This window comes from Saccopteryx leptura, chromosome 1 (assembly GCF_036850995.1).
Source record: "Saccopteryx leptura isolate mSacLep1 chromosome 1, mSacLep1_pri_phased_curated, whole genome shotgun sequence".
NCBI classification, from domain to species: domain Eukaryota; kingdom Metazoa; phylum Chordata; class Mammalia; order Chiroptera; family Emballonuridae; genus Saccopteryx; species Saccopteryx leptura.
This window is the reverse complement of record NC_089503.1, coordinates 109,045,059-109,059,202: the sequence shown is the minus strand read 5'-3', so window position 1 is coordinate 109,059,202 and position 14,144 is coordinate 109,045,059. Positions and strand designations below refer to the sequence as shown.

At 37.1% G+C, this 14,144-nt stretch overlaps 1 protein-coding gene across 2 annotated transcripts in view; it reads left to right on the top strand.

Annotated features, from left to right (window-relative positions):
• Window positions 1-14,144, top strand: part of CDH6 (cadherin 6) — a 132,819-nt gene that overhangs the window by 104,477 nt on the left and 14,198 nt on the right. For both annotated transcript variants that reach the window (XM_066374007.1, XM_066374017.1), the window contains exons 4-7: window positions 2,528-2,647; window positions 4,640-4,807; window positions 7,222-7,409; window positions 9,301-9,554. In XM_066374007.1, the coding sequence (XP_066230104.1) occupies window positions 2,528-2,647; window positions 4,640-4,807; window positions 7,222-7,409; window positions 9,301-9,554 (730 nt within the window). The remainder of the gene's footprint in view (window positions 1-2,527; window positions 2,648-4,639; window positions 4,808-7,221; window positions 7,410-9,300; window positions 9,555-14,144) is intronic.

Sequence of the window (14,144 nt, the reverse complement as noted above, 5' to 3'; positions counted from 1 at the left end):
TATCTAATCCATGGAAATGATTGTAAAACATCTAAATTTTTCTTACAAAGCTGCTCCTCTCATTACTTGAAGCCACTTTTTTTTAAAAAAAAAAATCATATGTCATCACCAAGAAAAGAGGAGGATTAGAATTCTTTAAAGAGGAAGATTTGTTAGAAATAATATTTTTTCAGTAGGTGGGAAAAGACAGGAAGAATTAAGAAAGGATTGCCTTATAGCCCCACCCAGGCAACCATAACCAGTGCACGTGGTCACTGCCAACTAGCAGAGGTGCCACTGACTTTTAAAGCCATTATAGAATTAAATATGTAATACAAATATTTGGGGGTAGCTGACACAGAAACATGTTTTGAGAAAGAGAAGGCTTTTTCTAATTTGCACACAGGCATGGTTATCTTCATATTCATCATTACCATACATTAACATGTCTTTATTCTGATATATAAAGACATCTTAAAGAAATTACATAAAGAAACAACAACAGGTATAAATGAACTTTGATATCAAACAGACCTGCACTTGAAGTTATTTCTACTAATAAGCAGCAGTGTGGCATTGGGTAAATGACTGGATTTCTCTGATCCTCCAGTTCCAGATCTAGAAAAAATAAATAATAAATGTCAACTTCTAAGGGACATAATGAAGACAAAAGAAGTCAAGTACAGAGTCCCCCACCCCAGCACAATATTGGCAAGTAACAGGTGTTCAAAACATCTAGACGGTCATATTCTAAAAGCTACTAAATTTTGTATGAAGGTCAAATAAGAACGTGTTTGTTGACTTCTCCCATTAGCTCTCACTCTGAAATCATACGATGTTTTCATTCTCCCCAACTCCCTCCCTAAGTTGAAAGAATGCATACTCTATCTCATGCACCAACATGCTACATCCAGAGCATCCAACCTTAACACAGTATAATACATTTGTTTAATAACTGGTATTGGTTAGGGATTACAAAAGCAATGTAAAAATTTTAGTATTCCCAGCCCTGGCCAGTTGGCTCAGTGGTAGAGCGTCGGCCTGGCAAGTGGAAGTTCCAGGTTCAATTCCCGGTCATGGCACACAGGAGAAGCACCCATCTGCTTCTCCACCCTTCCCCCTCTCCTTTCTCTCTGTCTCTCTCTTCCCCCTCCCACAGCCAAGGCTCCATTGGAGCAAAGTTGGCCCGGGCGCTGAGGATGGCTCCATGGCCTCTGCCTCAGGCACTAGAATGGCTCCTATTGCAGCAGAGCTACGCCCCAGATGGGCAGAGCATCACTCACTGGTGGACAAGCTGGGTGGATCCCCGTCCAGCGCATGTGGGAGTCTGTCTGACTGCCTACTCACTTCTAACTTTGGAAAAATACCAAAAAATAATAATAATAATTTTTTTTTTTTAGTATTCTCTAAATGCAACTTTCCTGCCTGGTTCATAGACAGAAGAAATTTGGCAGTATGCTTACTATTATTTAATGTGAATACCAAAAGTCAGCCATAAAATTATCTTAATCAGAAGGTCTTAGCCTTTTTGGAAGTACAGACCCCTTTGAGAATCAGATACAATCTATAGAACCTTTAAAATATATGCATGCAAGCTTATACATAAAAATTTGCTGAAATTTTATGGGAGTTTTAATGGAAGGGAGTTAAGGATACTTTGAAGGATATTAGGCAAATGTGGTCCCTAAAATAAGACTTCTGATCTAAAACATCATAGTTTGTTTTGTACATTTAATTACAATCATTTTTTGGTATGATAAGTTCCAGATGTGCATCTGCTGTTGTATCAATTAATTCTTTACTTAACCGAAAACTACCCCTTTTAAGGGTCAAGGCCTTTCAATCTCTTAGAGTTATCAGGTAGATTTATCACTTAGGATGCTTTTATTTGCAAGTAACAAAAACCCCAATTCAAACCAGTTTAAACACTGAAGTACTTACTGGTCCATTACTTAAGTCCAGAAATAAACTGGGCATTAGACATGGTTTGATTGGGATTCTAGCAATTTCTTTTTAATCCTTTGATTTATCCAGCCTTCTTCTGAGGCTGCCATCTCTATGGTCACTAAATAGCTGCTGCATTTGCAGGCTCCTCTTCAGCACATTACAGTCCAGGAGAAAGAGCCTTATGACACTGAACTTCCAGCAAACTGATGAGCGGCCCCCTGATTGGACAACCCCTAACTAGTAATCCCTGTGGACAAAGTAACACGAGATTCAGATTGACATGGGCCTGGATTACTTCAAATAAGCACCCTAGCAAGAATCTCATCAAATGTCACCCTTGGAGATGGGTTGAGATCAGTTCCACCCAAAGTCGTAATTATTCCCATGCTTCCCTTTAACCTGCAGTATTTATAAAGTGTTCCCATTCCTTCAGAGTGAGGGAGTCAAAGCTTTTTAACTTAACACACTGATGAAGCCCCCCCCCCCACACTCCTTGCCATGATAGTTTCATACAAAAGTAAGGTCATGCTTTCTCCTTCTGTGTGTGTATCTAGGGTCTGTAATGGGCCTGTAATATTCAATTTATGTTCTGTCATTACAGGCACATTTGTTGTCCAAGTCACTGCAACCGATGCTGATGATCCAACGTATGGGAACAGTGCTAAAGTTGTCTATAGCATCCTACAGGGGCAGCCCTACTTTTCAGTTGAATCAGAAACAGGTTAGAATTCCTTTCTGGCCTTCTTTTTACAATCTGTAATTTTAATTGACATGCTCAGCTAAGTTAGCATACTTTAATAAAACAATCTGTGCAACCGAATATTTTTAGATTTGTCTGCCAAAAAAAAACAGTGATATATTTATAAACATAACAGCCAGATCATTTTAATCAAGAAATCTGACAATAGATCTTTCATCCACTATTTTTAAGTATGGTATATTCAGGGGGGGAAAAAAATTGCACATTACTTTTTATTTTCTTCCAGTTTGGGATGAAGCTAAAAGACCAATTATTTCATGTTGACCATTTACATAAAATTCCAATTTTTCTTCTTCTAGTTATCTGGCAGGTTTGCATTTTCCTACCATGCTCTGTAGCTAGATGTAGCTATAAAACTTATTTGGGCCAATATACTGTGGCAATGATGTGAGTTACTTCCAAGCAGAATGTTTAGACCTGGTGGGCAGCCCAGCCTGTTCCCTTCCAGTTGCCACAACTGTCCTGGATGGGAACCAAAGCTGCGATGCATCTCTGGCCCAGAAATTGGAGTGTTATGAGGAGTACGGTTTCCTGCGGGCCTGCTCAGAGCAGGAGCAAACAATGAACTTTAGTTGCATTAAGACACTGAGACTTTGCATTGTTCATCCCCACTTCATTGCCTACCCTATCCAGACTGAGACAGCCCTAATAAAAGTGGATGGCCTTCATGGAATCCTAGTTTCAACATCTTATTTTTCTGCACTTTCTCCACAAAACAGCACACTATCTTATAATAAATTATTTCAGTAAATATCATTTGGACGGCCTGTAAATTCTACACTTATTTTTATTATAATGAGTTGATTTTCTTTTAAACATTTTTCAAGCATCCATTATCCTTAGGAGAAATCAAAACCTTCCCAGATGACTACATCCAGTTGGAAATTGATGTGTTAAGAGGGCCATTAAACTTGGAAAGAAGCCCAAGGAGAAAGAAAATGTTGAGTTTAAAAACAATGAGGATAAAAAAAATTAGAATTATTCAAATTAAAGAATAAAAGGCTAAGGTATTTAAATAGAGGAATACCGTTATTTGGAGAACAGAAAGAAACTACATTTTTACTGAAGCTAGGACCTTAGAAATAAAATTTCCCTGTTGTCTGAACAATTCCTGTTTAAAAATAAAAAGGGTATTTTCAGCTTCAACACTAGAATGTGCTACCAGAAAGGTTATAATGCTTTCTCTGTTGATTTTTGAAAAAAGAAAAAATGTTAATTTAAGCATAAAACCTACCTAGAGACTAGACAAGCTTTCAGAAGTTCTTCCAACTAATTATTTTATAACTACCTAACAACAGAGGTGAATTTTACCTAACTTAAGAGTGTTGGTCACTTCTGGGACCAGTTGAACTAATGTTCACATCAACTTTAGGAAAACTTAAATTCTCTTAGAGCATACAAGATGATAATTATGAAAGAACAGATGCTGTTCTTTTTAAAAAACCATAGTTTTGTGGTTTAGAAAATCCTCACAACATTCATTATAGAGGATATATGTGCTGAGTAATTAGCCAATTCAGTAAAGTGCAACTCAAGAATCAGTTCATGTATATGACTTTCTTAATAATGTCCTCATACTACACCTAAACATATCAAGCAGCTTCAGCAGTATACTATTGTGCCACATGCCAAATTACACTTTGCTGTGACATCTTATAACACTTATTTTTTATACTACTTATAGTCTCTACTGTTGCAGGATTTGACTTACTCTTATTCTTATTCTCCTTGTACGCTAGGTGTTTTTTTTTATTATTAATGTATCTATCTCCTCTATGTGGTTTTAATTTCCTTCCATATAAAGTCTACCTATAATCATTTTTATGGCACCCATGACATCTGCATAGTGTTATACATATTGTAGATGACAACCTGTGTGTGTTTGCATAAATAAATGATTCCATAAAATATTTTTAATATATTCCTTTCCACTTCTGAATTTCATATCCATAGGTATCATTAAGACAGCTTTGCTCAACATGGATCGAGAAAACAGGGAGCAGTACCAAGTGGTGATTCAAGCCAAGGACATGGGCGGCCAGATGGGGGGATTATCTGGGACCACCACAGTGAACATCACGCTGACAGATGTCAACGACAACCCTCCCCGGTTTCCCCAGAGTAGGAACATTTGACTGATGCCTTTCTTCTAAAGCTCTAAATTGAACAACAATATTTATTTTCAGTTATCATTATTAATTGTCAAAATTAATGAACTTAGTAAGAATGGGCACTTTTATTAACAATGACTTGACAATGCTTAGACTCAGTAGATGTGAACATTTCTGTTCCTGCATTGGTAATTAGCTGAGCGATTTCTGATATGGCTGTCATTGTAAAAGCAACATTATTGTTTTATTTTTCCTTATTAAAAAGACAACCACAAATATAAATTTCCTTGCAGAGAACATATGTATACAAGCATGCTGCAATTTGTTAGGAAAAAATTTGACTTTATATTTTGTGAATTTAATCAGCCATGTAATCTCTTTTAAATCCTCATGAAGCTTCATAAGAGGAGAATTTATCATTTTACTGTTTCTAAAAATACATCTGTGGAAATAACTATGTACTTAATCCATTTGTACTCATAAATAGTTTTCTACATTGTGGTTAATTGAGATCCTGAAAGTCATCTCTAAAATCATTAACTCTCGTGATTACATAAGAAGGAAGAAAAAGAAAAAACAACATTCATAAGCTCCTACTTTGTACCAAGCAGTACACTAGACCCTTTCCCAAAGAGCATTTCAAGTGGGTACTGGTTTTAATGTAATTTTTCTTCCAGAATCAAAATTTCTTTCTGACCATGGTCTACTAAGAAAATTACCTGAATCCTGTCTTCCCAGAGAAAATTGCTACCCATTATTAAACAGAAAACCCACTCACTCAATCACAGCATTTTTTTAAAGCCAGTTCCACTAATATGGGCTTCATTCATAATAGAGGTAGACAATGATCAACAGGAAATAGCTCTATTTTCTTTACTTTTTTTAACTACACTGCTCACAAAAACTAGGGGATCGGGGAACATGCAGATACTCCAGTACTTTTAGCCTTTTGTATAGTGCACTTTCACCAATGAAATAAAAGTTGATTTTGTACCTCATTTGCATAATCGTATAACTTTCTTTGGCTTGTTTGCTTTTCTGATGTTCTTGTTTAATTAAAAAAAATCAAATGCTTCTTTATCACTTCATATTCATTTTGAAATATTCTCTAATTTTTGTGAGTAGTATAATTAATCACAATTAGCTAAATGCAAAAAACAGAATGGCTCACTAATTTCTGATTTTATGGGTAGGAGAAAGGTTTTAGGAATCCTAAAATATCCCCCAGAGGCACGAAGTAAAAATATCAGGATTATCAGTATTTAACTCCAAACCTCCTTTTCTATTAGATGGAAAGACCCTAGGGAAGGCTAAGAAAAGGTTTGACAGGCACCTTGATGCCAAAGTCCTTTCCCTCACTCTACTCTCTCTTTGGATAGCCTGTGATCATTAGTGGATAACGTACTGGAGGCAAGGGAGGGGAGAATGGAGAAAGGGGCGGGCTATCCAAACGGAAGTTGAATGTACCAGAGGAAAACTTGGCCTATTAGCATCTTGCTAATGATAAGCCCAATACTTGGTGGACTAATCATACGGAAGGACAATATTCTAGCGGTGTCATAGTCTAATTTTTTTCCAAAATAATTTGCTTGAATAATTAGCAAAATATATTGGATGAGAGAAGAATAAGGTTGTTTTATTTTTTTAGGCTCTTGGTACCCACTGGCCTAGCAGATCTAAATAGAAACTCACATGTACTCTCCTTAAACCAGTTTTGCAACTTGAGGACATTAGCCAAGTGTCTGTCTCTGAAGTATAGGTTTTTAATTAGGAACATAAATTTGAGAAAGGGATGGAAAATTTTATGCAGAGAAAAAAATAATATAATAAAACTTAAAAAAATAGTCAAAAGAAAAATATTAAGAGCTTTATCTCTGAATGCATTTATCTACATTCGTAACTGTGACTAGACCAGCTCTGTATTTGAGTGAATGTCGGCTAGGGTACATTCTCTAAATTGCTGTAATTTATTTTCACCTTCAGTTATTATTAGCAATGACAGAAAGAACTCTTTTTAAAAATGCCTAGTAATTGGCTTAAAGACACAGTGCAGGTTAAATTCTTTTCTATTCTTTCTGCTAGATTCCATTAACAGGAAGCTTTGAAACCTATACCCCTACCCCCTCCTCTAACAGTTCAGTCTTTCTCACAATCACACCATAAACTTGGAAGCCTATCTACAGGACAAAAAAAAAGTGTTCTCCATTTGCAAATAGACAAGTATGAAGCAAACGAAATATTCTTAACAATCATGAAAGTAAAGACATAAGGAGAATAGGGCACCGTTAATTATTTTAAGGAAAGCACCAATCTGCCTGCATCCCTGGTGATGTCTGAAAGAACTGCTAGAAAATGGGTTTTGTTTCTGTTATAATACAATATACTTAGACTGCGTTTGACTTATATCTTTCTGGTGATTTATAGGTACATACCAGTTTAACACCCCTGAATCTTCTCCACCGGGCACGCCAATTGGCAGGATCAGAGCCAGCGACGCCGACGTGGGAGAAAACGCAGCAATTGAGTACAGCATCACCGAGGGAGAAGGGCTGGACATGTTTGATGTCATCACTGACCAGGAAACCCAGGAAGGGATTATAACTGTCAAAGAGGTAATGCCATGGGTTAAACACCATACAAACGAAAGCATTTACTTTTCTTTGGTCCCCAAGTAACTGGGGACAATTACATCTCACATGAACATTCCTCTAGATTCTCATTTCACTAATTAGTTTTTTAAAACACCAAGTCTAATTACATTGAGATCTCTTTGGTTAGCTTTTAGGGGTCTCCAGTAATTTTATGCCTTCATTAATTCCATACTGCCAATAAATTTTTATTAAGGACCTCCTAAGCTAATGAATAATAGAAACAAATGATATACATAAAAGTATATAAAATAAATAATATAAATGAACCAATAAATTAAAAACCAGTGCCAGGTACTGTTCTAGATACTGGAAGTTTAATGGTCCATTCAACAGGAGGTCTTTGCTCCAAAGGAACGTCGAAGGTAGGGATAATATAGGCAAGAAGCAAATAAACAGGTATAACTACAAATTCTGATGCATGCTTTGAAGAAAAAGAATCATACGAGCAATGATTTCAATGACCTTAATTAGAACTAGAGGAGATATTCAGACCACAAAAATAAGTAACACAACTTTCCTACAAGCTTTTAGCTGCTTTTTGAAACATAATAATATTTTCTTTATATATTCTGAATTCCTATTTGTCCTCTATGAATTTATTCATCAGTTCTCCCCCAAAATTGTCTAGAACCACAGAGCACTATACAAAAGTGTGACAAAAATTAAAAACCAATAAAGTGTTTTTGTCTCAAAGCTAAAAATAATATTAAGTTTGGTTACTTTTTTTTAACTGAATTTGCTTTTATCAATATTTTCTCTCTCCTTTAGCACACTGATACATTTACTGGTACATATAGTATAGGAAAATGGGAATAACAAGAAAATGATTTCCTCTGAAGCTTTGGATTACAGGTCTTAATAACTGGAAACACAATAAAACATGTTTAAATGACACTCAGACCAATGTTTTACACCATAATGTAATTAGGAAGCCCATTAGTGTGCATTAACCTTTTTAATTTTTCTGGTGCCTTATCAGATTCAAACTGAAATTTTGCCTAGCCGACTAAACCTTATTCACTAACGTCTTGATTAATTGTGTTTCTAGTGAGCCTTGTCATATTATTATCTAAAACTGAAAGTCAGCAAAAAGCATTTGGGTCCACTATGTCTCCAGAAGCAGAGATTCTTTTCCTAAAGACCTCTGACAACAATGATCATTACTTCCTTTGGCAAGTAATTAGCCCAATGCCCTCATCATGATAACACTTGGAATATTTTATCACCTCATGCAAAAAAAAAAAAAAAAAAGTTAATCTCTTTTATCTGAATGCGGAATAGGGAATTGTGATACAAGCCTGTGGTTCTCAATTGTGGCTACACATCAGAATCACTAAGGAAAGTGTTTAAAAGTATAGGTTCCCATCCCCCCTTCACCAATATTTTAGTTTAATGATCCAGGGTGGGGCCCAGATATTGGTAAATTTTAAACACTTAGTTGGTGTTTAATTAAAGCCAGATGTGATAACATCTAACACAAAATAATCTACCACATATTTGCCAACTTGCCCCTGGTATAGCTCCCTTTAGTCACATAGAAGGATTTATTTTAAAGGGTATCTAGCACACTCCCGCTTCCAAGTTCTCTTCCCTGACCATTACACCCTGTACCCCGGCACCTACTTTCAAAACAACAGCAGGCATGGCTTCAGCCCATACTCTCATCAGGACCATGTGTCACCTGAACTCCCAGGCCTTTGCCCAACATCACACTGTGTAGTGATGTCTCTAAGCAATATGAACTTTTTTTTCATTTATCACTGATTTGCACTAAAAACAATTCATGTCTTGGCTTCCTGGGTCTTGGCTGCTTTAACTATGTCGCTTCCCCCCCCCCCCACACCCACCCAAGCTCTTGGACTTTGAAAAGAAGAAAGTGTACACCCTCAAAGTGGAAGCCTCCAATCCCCATGTTGAACCCCGCTTTCTCTACCTGGGTCCATTCAAAGATTCAGCCACGGTGAGAATCATGGTGGAAGATGTCGATGAGCCCCCCGTCTTCAGCAAACTGGCCTACATCTTACAAATAAGAGAAGATGCCCAGATAAACACAACAATAGGCTCAGTCACAGCCCAAGACCCAGATGCTGCCAGAAATCCTGTCAAGTAAGTACACTTCTATGACACGTCCTTTTCCTGGGTTTCAGTCCATTTACATTCTAATACCTGTCTGCAAATTGGAAAAGATGAATCCTTTTTATCCAATTTGACAGTAGTGTCTTCCTGAAAACCTACTCTAAAGAGCACCTTTTATCTCCTTGCTCAGTGTAAGTATTACTTTGGCAGCAGCATAAACTTTAAAGACAAAATTTGCCGAGGGAAAAACATAAAATGAGCTCTACGGAGCTCTCACATAGAAGTGGTACAAGGTAACACCACTGAATGGCCTGGGATTTTTTTTTAAGGTCTTCGATTGTTAAAGAGTGGTATAGAGAAAGGACTGTGAGAGTCTGTTTTTCAAATGCGGAATACCTATTGTGAAACACTTCTATGCTCCATTTGGATGCGTAATTTTTTTTTGTTCTGCAGACGTGGATAAAAATGTGAACGGTTTCATGATCTATGTCTGTGAAATCCTGGGGAAATTAATAGAGCTGAATCCAATTTATACTATGTAAGCAAGCTCTATTTTCCTGGCACTTTCCTTACACCTTAGTTGTAAATCACGTTGCAAGAGAAGTCTCACTGTTCTTTGAGACCCTGAAGCCTCAGTATTCTAGAATCCCATCATGAAAGTGCGGTAGTATACTAACCTCCAGCCTTCACTGACTCAATGAGAAAAGAGCTAAACCAGGGTGCCATTGTGTAAATGATTCCCCAGAAAGAAAGCAAGTAGGCTAAGAAGCTAGAGAAACTTGTGCCAGTGGGTCCACAAGTATATTCTAATCAGGACACCTGCCATGTGCCAGGCATGTTTGAGGCATCGGGGGAACAATAGAGAATACCGAGCCTTCATTTCATGAAGCTTACATTCCAATTGGGGCAGATAGAAATAAGCAACTGATAAATATTGTAATATGTCAGGTAAAAATAAATGTGAGCAGTGAAATAACACAGTATGGAAGCAAAAGTTATACGGAGAACTATCTTAGATAATGTGGTCAGGCTTGGTCTTGGGAGGAAATAATTTGAGTCAATATTTTAATGAAATGAAAGGATGAACCATGCTGATATCTGGGAGAAGAACATTCCAAGAAGAGGAAAAACCAGGGGTAAAGTCTGATTGCTTGGCATGCAAGAGGAGTAACCAGGAGGCCTGTGAAGGTAGAAGAGTGGAGCAAGGCTGGCAGTGGTGAGGTCTGAGGCCATGGGGAGGTTTGATGGGTGGTGACAGTGGCAGATCCTACTGGGTAGGCCCTGGTAAGGATTGGATTTTACTCTGATTGAGATAAGAAGCCACTGGAGAGTTTTAAGTAGAAGCATTACCTAATCCAAAACTACTTTTTTTTTAAGTGAAAGGAGGGGAGAGACAGACTCCTGCATACGCCCCAACTGGGATCCACCTAGCAACCCCTGTTTGGGGCTAATGCTCAAACCAACTGAGCTATCCTCAGTGTCTGAGGCCAACGCTTGGACCAACCAAGCCACTGGCTGAGAGAGAGAAAGAGAGAGAGAAGGGAGAGAGAAAGAGGGAAAGAAGCAGATGGTAACTTCTCATGTGTGCCCTGACTAGAGATCAAACCTGGGACATCCACATACCAGGCCAATGCTCTATCTATTGAGCCAACTAGCCAGGGCCCAAAACTACTTTTTAAAAGGATCACACTGGCTGTGCAAGAAGACTATTTTTGCAGATAAGAGTTTGAGGCTCTAAATCAGTCATTTTCTAGCTTTTTAGCCATTGAGCTCTTTGTTCAAACAAAACCTATAGCAGTCTCATATCTAAACCACAAAAATGCCTATCTTACTTTCAGAGAATAACTTTAAATCCTTGGTAATATAGACTCTGTTGTTTTGTCATTCTGCTGAAATATCTGGACTCCTTGAATTAGACCAGGGGTCGGGAACCTATGGCTCGCGAGCAACATGTGGCTCTTTTGATGGCTGCATCTGGCTCACAGACAAATCTTTAATAAAAAAAATAAATAACGTTAAAAATATAAAACATTCTCATGTATTACAATTTATTTATTTCCTACTGCTCATGTTCATGGTTGTGGGTGGCTGGAGCCAATCACAGCTGTCCTCCAGGACAACAGCAAATTTTTATTGGATAATGTGTAATGTACATAGGTTGTTGTATGGCTCTCATGGAATTACACTTTAAAATATGTGGCGTTCATGGCTCTCTCAGCCAAAAAGGTTCCTGACCCCTGAATTAGACTATGGTCAACCCAAAGTAGCCATATGAGAGCTCCATGTATTAAGTTCCTCTGTATGGACTTCACTTGTATAACACAAATAATTTTAAGTACTTTCACAACTATTCTCTCACTTGGAGCTTGTTCTAACTGTGTGAGGAAAAAAATCTTAGCAAGTCAATGTCAAGACCAATTTAAAGTTGTTAAAGTGTTAAAGTTGAAGTTTACAAAAACAATCAGCTGGTTACCTCTTTGATAGGTCAACATGTTTTTAGTTTAAACAGCGAATGTCTTCTGGAAACTTAGGCTACATTTTTATGTCTACTTTTCTTTTTATACCAAATATCATTTGCAAACACTATATCATATTATGTTTTGTGAAAATAAGGAGTTTGTCAAACTGGGTTGGCTGACAGCTAATTTTGAAGTTTTTCTGCCATCCTCCCTAGTAGATATGGATTTGATGTATAAATATAGATTTAAGGATGGAAATGCACACAAATATATTGCTGTATGTGTACATATTCCAGTGATTCCTTTTAAAAGATAAAATTAACTCTTATATTAGGAAAATACACCCACATATAGTTTTTGGTTATTCAAGGCATACATACATATTGAGCAACTAGGTGCTAGACAATTAATGCTAAAGAAGTCTTTCAATTAATTAATTTGTGAATTATTTATTGCTAGAGAAGGTACATAATCGATGCTAAATAAGTCTTCCCCTGAACACTGAAATATCATTATGAAGCCACAGCTCTTTAATTCTTCAATAACAAAAAATAATTTCATCCAATAAGTATCACAAATGACCTTTGAAAGAGTCTTGTAAGATGTCATTATGAATGCATATTGTGAAAAAATTATGTGCAAACACACTTTCATCTTAACCCACAAATTTTCCTAACTTGAAGTTTCATTAGAAGACAAATTATTGAATCACAGAAAACAATCACAATCATAGAATGACCTGCTACAATCACAATGGGTTTGATTACTTGTTCCTTCGGTTATGATTACAATTAATGTGACTGTACAGCAAAGAGCCTGGATATAAGCTGGAAATACTTCAGAAAGAGAAACAATAAATAAATAAGGCTTTGTGTACAAGCATCTTTCCTAAACAATAAAGACATTTTAGGTTTCCTACTAATTTTTAAATTTCCCAATTAAAGGAAAATGTGTATACATATGGTAATTAGCTTTAAAGAAAATAGTTTTTTTCTTTAAAATCAAAAGCTGACTTCACTAAAAGTTCCTCATCCCATACTCTTTATTTCAAGATTTGATAGGAAGAAATGTTTACCTGAAACCTATGTACTCTAACTGACCAATGCCAACCCATTAAATTTAATTTCTAAGTAAAAATAAAATAAACCCAAAGCGAGAAGAAAAGAGACTAACAACAAGAAAACACACTGCTATATATAAATATAACTGTAACAGCTTATAAGGCAATAAGCAACATGTCGTAAGCTTGATGTGTTTAGGAGAAAAAAATACATTTGTAGATAATTATTAAATGTCTTACAAAGTCTATGAATATTAATATTTCCTTTTTGGTAATTAATTATGTGCTGTAAATATTTATCATTCTCAGCTTAGAAATGAAGAAAGGTGATCAAGCAAGTTGAATGCTGTTGCCTAAATTTTTAATATGTGGATTCATGACAGAAATGGAAAAAACAGTAGCTGTTCCATCTGTTTTAATCCTTTTGATACTAAAATATTAGGTTTATATAAATTGAAACAAAAATTCTAACCCAATTTGAGATAGAGCCATTACAGCTTACAGTATTGGTTATCTATTTTATTTTGACACCTGCTAAATGACAAAAGTAGAATTCATTAAGATAAAACATACTATTGGCCCTGGCCGGTTGGCTCAGCGGTAGAGCGTCGGCCTAGCCTGCGGAGGACCCGGGTTCGATTCCTGGCCAGGGCACACAGGAGAAGCGCCCATTTGCTTCTCCACCCCTCCGCCACGCTTTCCTCTCTGTCTCTCTCTTCCCCTCCCGCAGCCAAGGCTCCATTGGAGCAAAGATGGCCCAGGCGCTGGGATGGCTCTGTGGCCTCTGCCTCAGGCGCTACAGTGGCTCTGGTCACAACATGGCGACGCCCAGGATGGGCAGAGCATCGCCCCCTGGTGAGCAGAGCGTCGCCCCTGGTGGGCGTGCCGGGTGGATCCCGGTCAGGCGCATGCGGGAGTCTGTCTGACTGTCTCTCCCTGTTTCCAGCTTCAGAAAAATGAAAAAAAAAAAAAAAAAAAAAAAGATAAAACATACTATTTATTATAATTCGATAGTTACATTTTTAAAACAAAATAATTAACTGAAAGAGAATATTGGACTTTGTACGGTCTTGCAAATCAGTAACCAGGGTTTCTTTTTCT